Source organism: Chaetodon trifascialis, chromosome 13 (assembly GCF_039877785.1).
Source record: "Chaetodon trifascialis isolate fChaTrf1 chromosome 13, fChaTrf1.hap1, whole genome shotgun sequence".
In the NCBI taxonomy this organism is placed as follows: Eukaryota; Metazoa; Chordata; class Actinopteri; order Chaetodontiformes; family Chaetodontidae; genus Chaetodon; species Chaetodon trifascialis.
Window position 1 is genome coordinate 12,027,933 of NC_092068.1, and position 18,889 is coordinate 12,046,821.

Below are 18,889 nucleotides of genomic sequence, written 5' to 3' on the forward strand. Positions count from 1 at the left end.
ACTCTTGAACAGCTCTCAGCCCCGTCTGAGGGCTTAAGCACACTCATGTCAATTCATGAGTGCGGGAAGATTCAGTGGAAATTAGGGAGGCAGGTACTGGTGCCGCTTTGCTCATGATGCTGAACAATTACTCAGTTTTACTGCCACTGCCTGTTTCACCTCTAGAGGAAGGAGATACAAGTGAACGCTTGCAAATTCGCAGTCTCGTCCCCGGTGCCCAGGTAAACCGCATGCCAAACGGGCACCTCCCTGTCTCTCGCGCTTCATTAGCAGCCTCAAAGGCAGACGCAGCCGGCAGCATTATTGACTGACTGGTCCAATTATGCCCTTCTTATGACCTCCAAACCAGCTATTTCCTGTCTGGCTGCATCACCTCGCTGTCTCTAGCAGCCGTATAAAAGGTTTGAACATGACCCGGTAGACGGCAGGGTGAGAGTGAGAGGGAGTGAGAAAGAGTCCTGCGGCATTATGCCAGTGACCTAGTCGAACTGACGGTTGGAAATAAGTCCTCCTCGACTAATGAAGGAAGTGGTCTATTAAAAGTGGGAGTGTGTTCATGTATAAAGCCACAGTCTCGGGTGTTGATGCTTTGCCAACCAGCCACGGTTTCATCATTTTAGAGCTGTCAGAGTTGTCTCAATCAAATAAGTGCCTATTTCTTCCCAATTAGAAACCTTCATTCTGATGAAGGTCTGTATTTCAGCTCATTTTTGCTCGGGCACAGAAAAGTACGGTGGCAGAAGTGTGTATATGTGAGTGTGATTGTGAACGAATGAGAGTGTGATTGGGGAATAAATGGCTGCGAGAAAGCCTGAAAATGAATGCAGCTGTCAGATTAGCATAAAAACAGCTATCTTCATGAAAAATTAGACAGGGAGCTCGGCTAGTGTGTTATGCATTTACATGTGTGTATGTGTGTGTGAGCGAGAGCGAGCGAGAAGGAGAAACAGCGAGAGCATGTGAGAGAGAGACAGAGTGTGTTAATATTCATAGGGGCAGGGAGTTAAACAGCCTTAGCCTGAACAATAGATTATAAATCATTCTGACTGTAATTCCAATATTTTCTTGTAAACCAGCTCACAAGGATATAAAACTATCGATATATTTTGCATTTATTTATATATTTCGGTTGTTTTCCTCCCTCTGGCATTTCTTCCCAGTGCAGTGATTAAAGTGTGTCACTCTACACTAAAGTTCTTTTTCCAATTTCGCTCCCTCGTTTAAGTCAATACACACTGTCAACGATGAGCTAAAAGAATTGCACCATTAATTAACAATAATGTGATTAACAAATGGTGTCGGGACATCCAGATCTATGGCGGGATTTATTGTTTTCATAAAGCATAACTCGCATTTGTAAAACGTAATGAAATAAGGCTGTAAGCATTCTTGTTCTCCTAATGGATAAAGCTTTATGAAGCTTGATGACTTCTACAAAGGAAAAGACATTATGTGTAATATATTTGCAAGGCAGGCATCATTTCTTTTTCATGAAGTCTGGCGGCTACCGCTGGAAACCCTTCTTGTTCCACTAATGCATATCTGATGTTGGCCTCTTCACAGAGCGATCTCCAATTCATGTAGCTCGTGCTGGACTGTTGTCACTGTCTCCAAGTTTCCCCCCAAGCCACCAAACACTTGCTCCATGCTCCAGCTTATTATAATTAAGCTCTTTTAAACCATGTCAGTGTTGGAACTCACTGGGCCCTTAAGCGTCCATTCCCCCCTCTGTCTATTCATACGATTTGACACCCACTTTATCCCACTGACAGCTTATTTACTGTTGGTGACCTCCCCCCCCAAAAAACACTATAATATAAAGATTGCTCATTTCAGTGGACTGGTGTGCAGATCTTGCTGGTAACACCCTTAAGCCAAATGGATAAACACCAACACACTCATGTAAAGGCACCAAAGGTCAGCTGAACTAACTGCTCTGCGACATGCAGATTATATAAATGGTTCCAAACCAGATTCAGGGAGTGAAGATAATAAGGTTGCCAATATGTGTTAAAGCGGTCTAAAATCCATACGAGCATGTAAGACTAGTGAAAAACTCCTTGAGGTACTGTTCAGGATTAAGATACATGAAGAAACATGGCTAATGCACACCTACACAGTTGTGCAGTGGCATGAAATCAGCAGACACGTGCCTGCGTAACTCCAGAGGTGGGAGTAATTATGCACCGGCTCCATATTTCTTATTTGTGTGCTCTCCTGGGACACTGAGCCCGATATGGATCTGTTGTAGTCATTAGATACAGTAGTGTCCTGGAAATACTTGCCTGTTTGTTGTCTCTTTACTTTGACAAGAGTTTCAGTTTATTCCCTGTTCACCCACCGTCTAATAAAAAACAAATGAAAGGACAAGATCTAGGTAGGTAATGAGGAGAGATGGAGATACAAAGTGCTTAGAGGTGTAGCACTGCACAATACAAGACCGCAGAGCAGAATGCAATTAAGATTTTCTTGCTTCACGTATCCCCACATGCATTCGTATCTCCTACTTCCACACGCATTTCCCCAACCAGGTCATAGTGCAGACACTAAGAAGCCGTGTGCTCTGAGCAGGTGCCTATTACAGATGATCAGACCTCCAGGATGCACTCCTCCACCACAAGCCACCCCTGTAAAGGATAATGAATTAATCTGTCCTCATGTTGGACTACACTGAGAGCTGGCTGCTCTCTGCTGTGTCACTTAACATCAAAGAAGATAAACATTGGCAGATCAAACACTGTGCTTTCATTAAAAATGTAGCAACCATCCCAGGAGTTCTCCAACATTTGGCCAAAGAGGTGTGTGGGATAGTAGACCGTAGGATAGCAAACATGGCCTGTGTGTTGGAGCCCTCTTGGCACTGACTTCTCATATTTCTGCTGGAATGAAGTGGAAGCATATAGCAAACCGTCCTGTAAGCGCCGTATGTTCAGTAAACTGTGCAGCGTCACAGGAAGAGGCGGATAGGTGTGAGCAAAGGGAAGTGCACTGGCTCTGTGCTTTCATGTAGCAGTCGTGGGGTAATTAGGATGCACAAGCCAGGCAGTGTGTTTGACTATACCGCTCAGCTAAGGTCAGGCCCGCATACTGTCTTTCCTTTGACCTCCAACACGGTCATCATAACGAGCCTCATATTACCACCTCTGCCGAGAAACTGCGGAGGAATCCAATCATAATTACATAGTTGTGATGGAAATATGAAAAGGAGAGATGACATTATGGATCTGCTTTCTGTCAGCACCTAGCACTTGTGTTTCTCTCCATTTGCTGCCAAGGATTCCCGTAATGACTGCTGTGCAAAAATAGATTACCCGATGTGGCAAATAATGTAGTTGTATGTTTCTGATCTCTGTGAATGGAATTTCTAAGTGAGATACTGTAACCTATTTTCCAAATTGCCCCTTCTCTATTTCTGTATATCTCATATTTAGACCTAAACATTCAGTTATCTGGGTTTTCACTTAACTTGCACTGTACATGTTTAAAATGGAAATGAGCTTAATGAGAGCAGCATCCATAAGATCTGTGCAGCACTTTAACTTGTCTGTGACAGAAATAAGTGGGTGAACATTTACATAAATTGCTCCATGTTGTTCATCCCTGAACCATTTAAAAGAACAAAACAATGTTAAGGATAGCATCATTTGGGTTTATCTTTAGTCTGGGGTTTGCCCCCCCCCCCCCCCCCCCTTGGGAGGAACACAATTAAAAAAAGCTTAATGATGTCTATTAGATTACAATTTCAGTTTCCAGAAAAATCATTACCGCGATTTATGAGGACACTATTATCCAATCAAACACTATTGGTATCTGTTAAAGGAGCTATCTCCGATCAATGTGCCTGAAGATTTAGTGCCGTGAGGGAAAATTGTGAGTCAAAGTGATCAATTCCCCCCCACCCCCCCTACCTTTCGCTCTATGTTTTACCTTTTGGGACAATTAAATGGTCTAGTAGTTGAGGAGATGAGGTGGTAAATAGCAGGTGGGGCTATGAGCAAAACCATTGAAACTCGTGTCTTTTTACTATGTTCTAACTTGGCAGCGATTATAAAGCTGTGAATTACAGTGACAGTCGAGAAGGGCCACTGTTCACATAGCTTCAGTGTGTCACATCACAACCCATGACACAAAATAATGATGCCAATATGACATCTATCTATCTATCTATCTATCTATCTATCTATCTATCTATCTATCTATCTATCTATCTATCTATCTATCTATCTATCTAGGTATTGTTCCACTTCAAACTTTTTGTGACATGAACTGGCAATAATGGAAGAAGGAAAAAAAACAAAACACAATTTGATTATTTAAATGTCAATGGATAATGTGTCTGAAATATAATTAGATTTTTTCCTGTAAGCCAGTCTTGTACTCATTTCAGCAGGCAAAAGAGTTGCAGGACACGGGGACCTCAGCTTTGACGTCCAGGACCTTTCACGTTTATTTTCTTTAACCTGTCTGTGCACAGTGACTGATTGTAAAGGTTACAAAAGATAATCTATGGCTTTGTTTACGCAGACATTTGCAGCTATTTTTAATGAATGTGGATCAATGAAGCACATCATTCAGATGGCTGTGAATGCTGCAACCAAGGGCGAAGAGTACAGTTCATTTGGAAGGTTGTCTAAAAAAAAAAAATCAGTTCATTTTCAAATAATCAGTTACTTTCAGTTCTCTCAATGCAGTCATTTATTGCAGGTACAGTTGCTGAATATGTTGCAGCAGTGAACTGCTCCCACTACTGTACTGGAACCATTTGTTTCATCCAAAATTCATTTCTGATTTGTTCACTGTTGCTGCTGCTCTAAATCGAAAAATCTCTTCTGTACACCAGGGAATGTTTCCTAGAGAAAGACAACGAGGACTGTACTTTCCTGTTGCTGCACACTGGGGCTTTGTGTCGGCAAGGTGACATTTCTGTCAGGGGTCTCCTCTGTGCCTGCTTGGTGTTCTGGCGACATGCTGTGAACTTTACTACTGCAAAGTAGCGGGAGAGGAGCTGTGGTATTAAGGACCCCCTGGGATTGTTGCTTGTCCCGTTCACCTTTCTGAGTCCATGTCAAAGGTGTGCGCTGCACTGCAGTCGTGTTCTGTGCTAATTTCATGCCTTTACCAAATCGTGTGTGCATGGACGGATCATAGCTGTACACTTACAGTCTTCTTGTGGATATGTAGGCCAATTTGACTTTGATGTAATTCCCTCAAGCAGGAAAAAAATAGCTTGATTTTTTTTTCCCTTATTCCAAGTATATCCACATGTGGCTGCACAAAGAATGAGGAACAGACTGGTGATGCACCTTTCTGGAGCCAGACGGCCCCTGTGGTTGGCTGCCGGTTCTGTTTGGCTCTTCATCGAGTGTCACTGAACCATTTCTTTAATTTGGCAATGAAGCTCTTAGCACCAAAGCAGCACAGCAGCCTAATATGTTACGTCCTCCAAAGCTAATTAAATTTAAAGTGCATATATTTGCTCGTGGCAATTCTGCACCTTTTGCACAAGGACGCGAGTGTTCTCTGGAGAGAGCTTTTTTGTGGTAGATCCCTTGTGTGACGCTCTCGACTGTAGGTCAGAGCTGTCAGAGCGCTCTGCTTTGACTGGTGATGAAAACCACATCTACTGTTTACGTATTCTACCCTGTCACCAACGACGCCACATACAAACTGTGAACTTCTGGTCATGACAAGAAGCACTTTGCACGCCCTGCGCCATGGGTTTTGTATCTATTGACATACAAAAATAGAGCCCAGAGTGTTTTCAACTGCAAATGTTAGACTCTGAAGTTAAAGAGGTCAACTTGGAGTTGAAAATTATTTAAACGAAAATGTCACAAATTATTATTTCTCAGTGAATTAAGCACATGTTTTTTTCTCAAATGCAGCAATGTTAGATGTAGCCTGGACTCAAGCTTTTAACATATGCTAATCTTGCTCACATTTGACTGAAGTAGGCATGTTATAGCTTTGGTTTAACCTTTGTCTGCGACACTGAAGTGTTTTGTCTGGTTTTTGTACTGCGTTGACCTCTGCAGTCATTTTAGTGCTTCCATGGTGGGCTTGTAGTAGTTTTTTTTTTAAAAAGCACTTCACACTGCGAAGGTGACTGTTGTTGTGTGTCAGATTAGGAGGCATTGTAAATGGAGAATGTGGTTACAGTACTTCTCAAAAATCTATTTACTCTTTCAATTATTCATCACTGTATTTTGAGTGTATGGCTTTTGTGTCAGCTGAGTAATTAAAATGAGTCATAATAATCTTAAAAAGACAAAAAAAAAATGTCGTAATAATGATTTTAAATTGTTTTCTTTACAATTTCATGATAAAAGCAATTCTACTGTTTCATGGACGCTTAAAAAACAGACGCCTGCAGGAAAGACTTTCCTGTCACAGTGTCACTTTTGTAGCTGACATAACCAAATGCATTGACATGAGAGGTGATTAATTGCCTGTCATGTTTGACTGGCAGCCTCTGTATGTCACCTTTGACTGGCAGCCTCTGTATGTTGGAATAATTAAGTACAATGAACAACAGCAGATCTGAAAATATGAGTTGAGAGAAATTGTTCTTCCAGTTGTTTGGAGTCAGTAGTTAAAGCACAGCCTCTGGTTGTCCGTCCCGTGGGTGCAAATGAAGAAAATTCAGCTGGACAATGAAAACTGGACAGCGAGATATACTGGATACAGCTACAGTAGATCCCTGTGGCTGCTACCCCCCACCCCCACCCAATCTCTATTTCTATATCTGTTCATTGTTCCATTGCAGTACAGCGAGGTCCTTTCAACAATTTAAACCTCGCTCTCAAGCTTCGCTCCTGGAAAAAGCCATTCTCTATCTTCAGTGGTGTGTGAGCAGCCCTTTGGGAGACTAAAAAGGCTATGGATTGTTGACTTGTCTTAATCCTCTCTCAGCACAAACAACTGCCATCCTTATAATGGGATGGGCAGTTAGAACAGAACCAGCAGGCACGAGAAAAGGTTTCATCACAGGTTGAAGCTGGAATAATCCTGTATGGCATCCTACTGGAATGACAGCACAACAAACTTATAATGTGGCCGTCTGAATTATACGCGAGGGGCTCAACAAGATAAAAACACAGGACTGAGCTTCTCATCCATTTTATACATTATTGCAATCTTGGTATAGTGCTGAACCACAGCATTTATTGCGTGAGCATGGTGTGGAAACAGCAATTTTGCCAGCTTGTCTATATAACTGCTGCAGATCTGTCATGAAACTAACCCACAACATGAAGTCCTGTGTACTGCACACTCTGACACATACTGCTTTGCTTCCTTTCTCTCTTTTTTTCTTTTTTAAGAGATAAATCCTCCCTTCAGCCTTTATCAGAAGGCAAGAACTGAGCTATTCTCTTTGCAGTCAGCAGAAAGCTGAGTGGACAGAGGTGCTAAATCAAGCCAGAGCCCAGACTGCCTGCATACTTTGTGTTGTCTTAATAAGTCTGGGCATATTGGCACATATATAGCACAGTCGATATAAACTTTTGCAGTTCACTGCCCAGAGACTTAATCTTCACAACCATTAAATCTGCTGTTTGGAATTGAGAAATTATACACACCTATGCTGACAGAGTACATGTATTCAAATGTATTTCAATGATGGCAAATGTAATGAGTTATTGATAACAATGAATGTAATTTAACAGGCTTTTTCTCACCTAAAATTGTTTTGATAAATGGTACCAGGGTAAACATGGATAAAAAAAGCACAGCTACACAGAAAAAAGGACAAATTTAAAGTCCTCATGCAGTCATCCTTACTCTTTTCGGCTAGACTAGGCAAATATTCTAATTAGCCCATTTCCACAGTATTGTTTTAACAATATTCACTGACCTATGAGCCTTAAGCTCCTTCTAATGAAGACAATCCCAAAGCAGCATTTCTGCAAAGGACAGCTGACAGTGTCCAACCTGCCTTCATAAGCTGCAAAGGATTAATCCCCACTCCCCCCATCCCTCCTCCCCACCCCACCCCGCTTTGCTAATTTGATGTAATTAAATTAAGTAGAGACTAAAAGTGGGGCATTGGTGCTTGCCCCCATGATTGGTCATCCTTATTAGAGGGTATAAGATGCCGTCTCCAAAATCATAGGAGCAACAAAACCTAATAAACATGGGTAGAGGGAGAAAACATAGGAGCACTTAAATCAGACCTCACGGCGTGTACAGTACAAAATGAACGTAGCAAAGAGGAAAGGAGGTGAAGAGAAGAAAAGAGGGAGAAAGATTTGCCACAGAAAAAGGGTTGATTCGAAAGAAATTCCATTTTATGCTTTATAAAACTGTGTACTTAAAGGATAGATTCTGATGTTTTTCAAGTCGTAAAGAGTAACTTAAAACCTCCTGTCAATGCTGACCTCCAGTAGTTTAACTTTCAAGGCATGACGTACAGGTGTTCTAAGGGACCCCATGACATTAAGTTGGAGGTTAAACTGCCTTGAAACTTTTCACCAGAGAGGGCAGCAAAACACTGCATTTCAGTCTGGCATTAAGCAACTCTTTAATACAATCCAAAAATGCCATATGAGAGTATTGCGATAGCTATAAGCTAATAGGCTGAATTTGATATTTTTAATGAATTTTGATAGGTGTTACCAACAATGGTGCCCCCAGAGTAATTAGATAGGGCCACAAATTCTGATCACTACTGACCATAACAATAAAAATAACACATGCAGATCATTTTGATAGCTGTACTGTAGTCACCTCACCTATAGCAGTAGTAGCAGTATTCAATGACACTCTGGTGCTTTTGTCATATAGTTGATCCTCTAGTGTCACAGAATCTGACGGGTTTTGGTTTTGCGCCATCAAAATCACTTCGCAACCAATTTCCAAAATAACACAGGCATGCCAGACCTTTGTCGTACCAAACCTTTTTCTTCGCGTGGTTAACATTGTGAAATGGTCGCAGTTGGTTCGCTTTAGTAAAGATCACGGTTTGGGTTGAAATAAGTATGTTACTTAGTTAACTTAAGTTGTGTATGTTAACTTACGTTACGTGGAACAAATTATATTACATAAGTTAAAATGAGCCAACACTGACTTTTGACATCTTCCTCTACATGCACGCTTTTGCGCTCTTTACTCTACGTCATCTGACATCCTCCTTTGCTCCCATCGTAATAACTATGGCCACTAGAGGTCACCACCTCACAATATATGCAAATATTGGCTATAATAAGCTGCTTGCACGGACGACCTGTACAGCTGTTTTTCTGGTAAGCAGTCTGGAAAGAAAATACTGTTGGAGGAAACACAAAAAGGGGATTCTGTCCTCAAACTGACCAACTTTGGATGATACCCACTTGACTAACAATTAGCTTCAGCAAAACCTCTGAATTTTTGCACGGAACAAGAAGTAATTTGTCAGTAGTTTATACAATGAAGTCAGTGAAGAAACTCTTTCAACATACTTAAAGCACATCAGTGTTGTATTAAGATCCAAGCCTAAAGTTTAAGCAGCCCTAAACTGATACAGTCTGCAGTTTGACAGAAATTGTGAGTCCAGAAATCGGTCCCTGCATCATACTGTTGCTGTACTTCTCTGTATTTTATCCTCACACTGCTCTGAAGAGATAAGCCCTCACCTCATCATCACGGGGCCCCAGGGTAGCCATACCAACCACCCTCCTTCTTCATGGCAGGGGACCATCAATTCATGGTTGAGGTAAAGTTCTGCCCCCTGGGCAGGTAACATTATGCCATGAATGCTCAGTCGACCAGTGTCACTCACACCCTCCTGCTCCCTCCTCCGCCATGCTCACTTCCCCTAAGCCCTAAGTGATACATGAGCCCCTGCCTTGTGGAGCAGAATGGTCCATCCAGGCAGAGCTGACAAGACCCAGTGTCTTAATGGAGCAATACACCAAACGGGCCCTTTGTTACCCCGACCAGCTGCATATCTGCCTCCCCAGCCAACAGCCTTGGCTCTGATAGAGGTGTCTCACAGTATCGACAGCTTCTAATTTACTCTCTCATCATCACTTGCCTCATTTGCTCCTGAGACACAATGCTCCCTTTCTCTCAGTTCAGGTCAGCCATTTTGTTTGCCAGCAATTTGTTGATTAGATTTTTGTGCATCCAGTGTTTAATTTGCGTGCCAGCCAACACACATATCAAAGTTAGACTTAAATAAAATCAAGCATCAGTCGATTCTTGGCTTTTTCATTCCTTGTTAAAAGCCTCTTTGACTGATTACGTGCCATCAGACATCAGTGCATTATTTAGTTTCAGTGTTTATGTGCAGCTAGCATGCCCCAAACATCACAGCCTCCAAATGGTCTCTAGAAGCTGTTGTCTTCTCTATTAGGGAGCCAACAGATGTGGAGTATGACTGCAGCTCTAATTACTGAAAAAGACAAGTGTGGGGGATAATTACACAGTGGAAGTGAGGCAGAAAACAGAGTCCAGGGCCAGAGCTCTGATCTGAGACTAGAGACAACTCTGGCTGCCCATCAGCATATGCAGCCCAACCTGCATCAGCACAAACACTGCTCTCGCAAAGAAGCTGCTTTAAGATCAGACGGAGCTACTGTGCTTTACTGAGCACACTCCAACTTTAGCACTATTCATAAAAGCAAATGATATAGCAATCTATACTAGAACTGCAAAATTGCAAAATACTTGTGCCGTAGGATGGCTTTCTTCGAAATTATTTAATACATCTGCATCTCTACATTAAAGGGAAATATCAGGTTAAACCCTCTCCATTGTCCCTCTGTCTCGTATACACTGTATAATACCCTACGTTTGTTATATACAGTACAATATGTATGGTCTTCACTTTGTGCAACTCAATAAATGAACAAATAATGTGTAACATACGATCACATATTTAGAAATCATGGACTAATATGTGGATAAAAATGTCTTCTTTGTGTTTTTTGTTATACCACAAAACAAGCCCAGTCCCCATACTAATGAGTCTCATTTTCATGTTGTCCCTGCATGACACCGCTTCATTTTTACTGTTTACTCCTTTTTGTGAGCTGAACCCAGGAGACAACAAGAGCGCCTTGGCCTTAATTGCAGGATTAAACATCTGCTTTGCCTATTGCTGAGTAGCCGCACTTTGTAAGTAAGCCTCTACTAAGTGGTGCGATATTATTTAATTAGCTGTATTTCTTATGGAAATGATACAATAAAGTGAATCCGGAGAAGATCAAGAGAACAAGATCGCCAGAAATAAACAAAGCGTGCGGGTGTGCTGAGGTACCGAGGTGTATGAGAGGGAGGTTTGTCGTGCAGCACAATGATTGCCTTTGCGATTTCGACACAGCTCTGCCTCCTCCTTATCAACAAGCCTTGTAGGAATACCATAAGAAAGCTGTGCTGTCCTCTATCTCACACCGATGCCATGTATCTACCAATAAATAAATATATAACAGGGGGAAAAAAACAAAATGTGCGTGGGTATGCATTGTATTTCTACACTATGTTTCAAAATATATGCTAATATTAGCTTGCACTTAGGTGTTAGGCAGGCGTGTTTTTATCAGCCCTTGCCAGCAGGCCTGAGGCACTAAGAGATGGAAGGAGCAATGAGGAAGGTGAAATCCCACACAATCCTATTAGAGTGGATTAGGGGGCAGCTTTCTTTCTGTTGCCACTCTGCTGCAGGTGAGCAATTGTACAGTGCAAAAAAAATAAAGAATGGTTATGACATGGTTGGGTCTTATTGAGGCCTCCTATTGTAACACAGGGCAGCCATTCATTTCTTAAAACCTTTAATTTTTTTATGTGAGGCTATCATTAAGCCAGCATACATGAACATACATAAAGTTGTTGGGTAATGACTTGTAAGCTAAAAATAATAATAACACTGTCAATCAAACCACCCACATGGAAGAGCTTGAGGTTTTTCTCTCTCAAAACAGTAGTGTGAAATTTAAGAAGAGGCTCGTTATCGATCAGATGATCAATGGCAATCATACATTTTCGTCTTCTGCAAGCCGGCTGCCACAGGAACCCATCCTCTCTTGCCTCCCCTGTGGTTGGGGTTATCAGGCTGTAAAGGCTGCAAGATTTCATCCTCCATCTCATGTTATTTTTTCATTTTTTTCTCCTTTGACCTTTCCCAGAGCCAATTAGTCCATCACTAGGGGAGGTATCACTGTACTGTTAGAACCACTGTGCGCCTGGACAATTATATTTTTATACCTTCAAAGTACATATTTTCCTCTATGACCCATTTCAAATTCTAAGCAATGATATGTTACACTATATAAATGAGTGCAAATGTGCATATCGCTTCAACTACCCACATTCACACTCTTCGGTTGTGACAATGATTCAAAGCGATCAAAGAGATGAAAGATGATTTGGGAGAGTGCTGCTCTTTATGTGTGCAGTGAGCTTGTGTGCACTTGTGAGTGAATGTGCATGAGTGTGTGTGTGTGTGTGTGTGTGTGTGTGTGTGTGTGTGTGTGTGTGTGTGTGTGTGTGTGTGTGTGTGTGTGTGTGTGTGTGTGTGTACAGGCCTGACTTGCACAGAGATAGCTGCTGCCTCATTATGATGACAGAGAATGAGGCTTCTCCAGGGTGACTGAACTCAATTCAGATTAGATTTAAAAAAAAAGAAAAAGTGTCCATTTGCATTCTTGATCTCCACTTTATTTATTTCAATTTATTTATCCCTTTCTTGTGCCGTTCCCCTGGGAAATGGAGAGGCATTTATGGAGTCAATCAGAATGGACCGTGGAGAACTCTGTAAGCTCTTTCATTAGCATCCTTAACACCTTGACCTGCACACCAGCTGCATCACTCCTCCGTGATTCCAGTCCTCCATACAGTTAATGTTGGCAGACAAAAACTCAGCTGTGCCTCAAACATTTTTAACAGTTAATGAGGCAAAAATCCAATTTTAACAACTCTATTTTTAATGTGTTCCTTTACATAAGAGCCTTTATCTCATTCCTCTCACTGCCAGACTATTTTACATGCATTCATAAATTCTATATTTTGTTTATCTTTGCAAAAGTCTTTGTCATGGCCTGTCATTTTCACCCTGATTATGTCCGTTTTCGACACAGTACATTAGTCTATCTGGCATGCTCTTGTTTTGATGTATCCTGCTGTTAAAACAAATCCTCTCCATGAGAATCATTAATGTTTCATAAATGATATTCAAGTTTTTAAGGCATCTGGTGCAGTCTGTCATTGTCACACTGGCATAATTCCATTTCAACAATCCATTCTATTTTGCAGCATTAACAGCTGTGTAAGTGTGAAATCAACACGGCATACTGGAAAAGAGTGCAGTTTAGTGATGATAGCTTTCTTCCATTTCTGTGCAAAATCATCTGTAAGATGCTGCGCGGATATAACGCTAGCAGTGAACATTGACCAGACAGCTTATCATTTGAAGCAGTATTTAAAAAAATACCTTTAAACAGGAAAGCTTGAGGTGTAAACAGACAGACACGGTGAACAAGAAAGAGGGAGATGGCAGAGAAGACGATGCTGTTGATGATGATTCACTGAGTGCCTTATGGGTAAAGAGCTCCCTGACTCAAACTCATCCAGGACCTATGCATGTGAGGGGCGCAGAAATCCCCTTGAGTCAATCGAGGGGGTTCTTTTTCCTCTCTCTCCCCCTCCGTCTCCCAAGTCTCTAATCCGAAACCAGACACATTACTCAGCTGACCCCTCACTGCCCACTGCACGCACAGTCAGGTCTCATTTCCCTTCATGCCAACCATAGCCTGGTCACCACCGAAACCACACAGACCACTGCAGGCGCAAAAGGCTGCCCACTCTGTCGGCTTGGATGGGCTCTGCGGACCAACGAGGAAGCTGGGGGTGGGTGAGGCAGAGTGGTCGGGAAGAGACGTGCCGAGAGTAGGGAGGACGGAGGAGAAGAAGGAGGGAGGGAGCGAGCGAGTGAGTATCAGAAGATGCAAGTAGGTTAAAGACCTAAAGCACACACAAATAAATAGAGGGTGTTTGTGTTCCCACACATCAGAGGAAGAGGAGAATGAAACGACTGCAGTCTTCACTCTCTCATTCGCGGGTCAATAACTGCCTGTGCTCCCTCTAGAGCAGAGGAACATGTACTCAGATCCTTATCAGGGCAGCTATCATCTCCGCTGCCTCACAGAAGCAGAGATACTGTCATCCTCACACTATCGCAGAATGACATCAGCGCAGAGACATGGGAGTAATTATATTATACAAGTCCACAACACACCGGCAGTAAGGCAACATCAGAGGCTCCACTTTCTCCCTCCTCTCTCATTTCTTTTTTTACTTTCTCCGTCACCGTTCCTCTCCGTTCTCTATCTTCTTTCATTTCTTCCCTCTGCCTTTCTCCCCCCATCACCAACACTCATCTGTTCTCTGCAGCAGCGCCAGCACAGACAGCACTGTCTCCAATCCATTCAACCATTAGCTCTGAAGGTGGAGAGCCTTAAAATTGATTATAATCACTTAAATTGCTTCACCGACTTTGATCAAACCACTGAGTTTTGCGATACAGAAGCCATACGCGCCGGAGCTGAAGGAGCAGGTGTTAGGTGGGGGTTTCCTCAGACGTGTTAAGTATATCACATAACCATCATGGATCTGGAGGTTCACTTCTGCCCTACTAAAAATACTGTCCATGATTCTGAGAGGATGATACACATGTATACATATAGCAGAAGCACAGGCTGTCAAATCACTGCAGATGACTGTCTTCTACATCAGCCACTAGAAGTTAATCCACAGAAAGTTCATTTTCCAGCTGAAAAGATTCATTGCTTAAACTTGAAAACACTTTCCCCATTGATCAGATCACCTCATCTCGCCAGTGTCAACGAATAAGAAAAGCAGGTCCGGAAGAAAATGTGATAACCTAGTTATCCAGCATATCAAGTATCGTATCTATCTCTGGGAAAGAAGACTATCACCTCTGGGAGTCTGTTCATGATGAATGGTGTGTCTGCTACTCAGAGTTGATACTGTCTGAACCTCATTACTGCAAGCCCTAAACAAACAATGCATCACACTCCAACTCAATTTCATACATCCTGACCATGGTAATTTTCTTCTTCTTTCCACATAAATCAGTGACAGAGCTGAAAACAAAGGAAACAAAGGATGTTTCCTCTTACAGGTTGCTGATATATACAAAGTAATATGTGTGTTCCCATGAAATCCGTCACAGGAATTTTGTGCTCAAATTGTGGCGAATTATTGGACAAATGGATGGATGTCCCACCGTCAGGGCAGCCAGAGATACTAAATTTAGCCATGTGCTAAGTGAAAAAGAGCATTTTCATAAAATGGAGATGGAGGCAATTTGCATATAGAACTAACTGTCAGCACTCTATTAGCTTTGTTTGGTCTAATCACTTGAGACAATGTTAAATGCACTGTGACAACAATGGTGAAAGGCAGGTACAGTTACATAAGTATTGCAAATAGGATTAGATTTTAACATTGACGGTGACACCAAAAGCTATGAGAGAGAGATGCAGAGGGGTGGGGGCAGAGAGGCAGCTAGTCTGCTGTTTAATACGTAGAAATTACAAATAGAAAGTGCAAAAACATGCTAAAAAGGGGCTATGGCTCATACTTTCACAAATGACACTGAGAGAGATTGAGCTGTACATGTTTAATTGCTGCAGTGAAGCGACATCCCATGTAAAGAACAAGCCCCATGAAAATTAAAGCAATTGCAGCACAGCTAAGACAACAGCACTGGGGCTTTACAACAGCAGGCTTTGTCCTGGAGCCAGGTACCATGTTGAACAGCGTGTCTCCCATTTTGCATTCATGCGCTGATAAACCAAAAATGTAATCATGTTACTACGAAAGCTTTCCTTTGGCCCCTGCGAGCTCTCTCTCTCTCTCTCTCTCTCTCTCTCTATCTCTCATGATAACGGCGCGGAGAAGCGCCAATGATAACTATGATATTAACTCGTGGAATCTGCCTGAAAGCACCACATGCCCTCGGGGGTCCTTAGGGAGAGCAGGGGGTGAGCTGAGTGTTGTCCGCTCCAGACAGGTCACGGCAGAGTGGCCTAATTGCCTCTCTTGTTGTCTCAGTAGGCCAGCAAACCTCCCATCTCCCTCATCATCACTGAGGAGCACTGACTCCCTTATTCGTACAGGTCTAGCCCTGCCCAATGATCCAGACTCCGGTCTTGTTTCTGAGCTTCTCCTGTGTCCAATAAAAACCTCATCAAAACGCCAGTACCTCTCTGTAATTGTGGCATCACTCACGACTTGTACTGTTAAACTTTAATATTAAACAATCCAGTGCAGTAGGGATTTGTTGTACATTATGAAGCAGTGTCTTCTCAATGGAGTCCAGGGTACCTCAGCATTACGTCAGTGTTACACCAGTAGTGATTACATCACTCACAAATTCCTGGGCAGTATGATGACTAAAGAAAAGGAGTATTTTGGTCTTTTAAGTGTCACATTGCCTAAATCTAAAACATTAGCATTACTCACAAACTTCCGGTGAGATTCACACAGAATAAAATTCAAGTGGAGACAAGTACTGCAGACAAAGTGGGGGAAAAAAAAACCCAAACTGCAGTATTTCTGAAATCATTCACACACATACTGTATTGAGGCAAGCATACTGCAGTCTACCATGAGGTTATATAATTCCTCATAGTTGAGATTCTTCCTCTTTTCCTTGCCCCCCTCCCTCTTAATGCCTGTGTCATGAACCTTCTTGCCACATAGGGCAAAGAGGCCTCATCTCCAGTCCATGTTGGGCAGTGGCCAGCAGCGGCTCGACGTCCTGCAGAGCTGGAGGCAACACATCATTGTCTCTTCCAAACACCCAGGGGCAACATGGAGCACCACAACGTTCTAATCCTGTCTAATCTGGACACAGTGGAGCATCTGGAGATAGGGATATGGCTAATCTCAGAAATGGAGACAGAGGGCACTTTGCTGAGACGGTAAAAAAGGGGATGGATCTAAGCTAGACTCGCTGTGGCTTGCAGAGCTGTGTGTCTTGTGAAGGGGAATCTTAAATAAAAATTTAAAAAGACTATCAAGGAACACTCTGAGCTTGGATCGCAGCACTGTACACCAAAGAGTGAATGAAGATCGCTGTAAGCTAGCAGCAGTGACGAAATCTAAAAGCAAAAAAACCCACAAAACTGCTCAAGAAGTTATTGTACGCAGAGAATGTATTAACGCCAAGAAAGTACTTACTGTGCCCTGCTCTTAGGGATGCAGGTGATCTGTGGATAGCAATAGGCACAATATGGTGACGCTTGTTTCCATGGGAGAGGTGAATGTGGTGGAGACTCTCCACAGTGCCGGGTTCTGACCCTGCCACAAAGCCCAGGGCCAGGGCAGTGATCCACAAGGCCAGGTGGGTGAGTGAAGCTGAATTCCTGTTTAGGGGCTCTGCTACGGGCCTCAGGGGAGCAAACTGTGTCCTCCAGCCTCCGAACATCTTCCCTGAGTGGCCAGATGAGGCTTCAGATCAGGTGGAACTTCAGTGAGCCTTAAAGCCCCATACTTCTCACCTCGCCAAATCTCACTATGCCCAGAGACACTCGCACAGATCCACAGGGAAAGAGGGAAAAAAAACAGAAGAAGCAAAAAAGCAAAAGGGACACCACACAAAATGTCGGTTGTGGGGAAAAAAAAGCCTCTTGCTGTTCTTAGGAAATCCGTAGCAGCACCCAGGGAGGTAAAGAAATGTCATAAATCATCATACAAAAACAATCAAAAACATTCACTCAAGAAATTAGGGCAACCTCAAACAGCAATGGAGAAATCCCAGCCTGCTCCAATTCCCTCTACTTCCCTTATTCTCTCTGTTTCTCTCTTTCTCCTTCTGTTGAGCCCTCACAAAATTAGAAACATCTTGCCCACCAAATAGTAATTAATATTCCAAAAAAACATTCAGGAAGAAAAAAAGGACGCCAACTTAAGAAGAGACTGGAAGCACCTGTGCAAAGTGAATCTCTTCAGAAAACCAAGACACACATTCTGAGTTTCCCTCCTTTTCCTCCTCCAGTGGTCTCAAAGGATGTCCAGAGGAATGGGACCATAGTTAAATCCGAGTCTCATTTGCATGTGTCGGACAGCTGCAGCGGCGCGCGGGAGACAGCGTGATTGCACCTGTAAGTTGTGCCAAGTAGCGCACCCGTTCCCCATCTAGAGATCTCTGCTCTCAATGAGACCGAGCGATAGCAATGGCAGTACCTGAGAGAGCAGCCCTAGGCAGGAACACACACACTCACACATAGGCAGCATCGGCAGCGCCGTTCCAGAAGATGTGCGCAAGAGGAAGAGGGGAGAGAGGAGGAGGAGGAGAAGGAGGAGGAGGACAGAGGGAGGGGGAGCCTCAACAGCCAGCCAGGAAGCAGGAGGGAGAGTGGCTATGCAAATGGGCAGCATTCACATAGCGAATCACTGGAGCCTGAGTGCATTACAGAGGAAGAGCCTATTTAGGCAGAATAGCAGGAATTGAAGCTATGTCCCCCAGCCCTGATTCCTTTCACAGCCTCTCCCTACTCTCCCTGTTCAGTCTCTTTCAATCCACTCTCCTGTGTGGACATTCATGAGCAGTGAAAGGAAAGAAAGCAAAACGAGAGTGCAGGACAAGCTGGATTCATTTCTGCTTCTACTTTTATCATCTCATCTCCTCAGATTCCTCCTCTTCTTCCACTCCCTGTCTCTTTTTTCCTCCTTCTCCCTTTCCTTTCCCTCTCTGTGAATCTGGGGAAGTTGTATGATAATAGTCCTGCGAATATAAAAAATTGAAGCCAAGCAGTCCAACCCAATCCTTGCCTCTCCATCGCCCAGGAAAAGTGTTTTCTATAGGTTCTTAACTGGACTCTGCAGTCTGTCGTTAGCAAGATTTTAGAAGAGTGATGATGCTGCAGCACACACAGGCAACTCT

At 42.9% G+C, this 18,889-nt stretch overlaps 1 protein-coding gene across 9 annotated transcripts in view; it reads right to left on the reverse strand.

Moving 5' to 3' along the window:
- LOC139340849 (neurexin-1a-like) overlaps positions 1-18,889 on the reverse strand; it is a 255,820-nt gene that overhangs the window by 96,637 nt on the left and 140,294 nt on the right. For 3 of the 9 annotated variants that reach the window (XM_070976867.1, XM_070976866.1, XM_070976865.1), the window contains exon 1: positions 17,185-18,266. The exons of 5 other annotated variants lie outside the window; for them this stretch is intronic. In XM_070976867.1, the coding sequence (XP_070832968.1) occupies positions 17,185-17,431 (247 nt within the window). In that variant the 5' untranslated portion in view covers positions 17,432-18,266. Of the gene's footprint in view, positions 1-17,184; positions 18,267-18,889 lie in introns of those variants that run through there. One more of the 9 variants, XM_070976868.1, reaches the window with a different exon arrangement.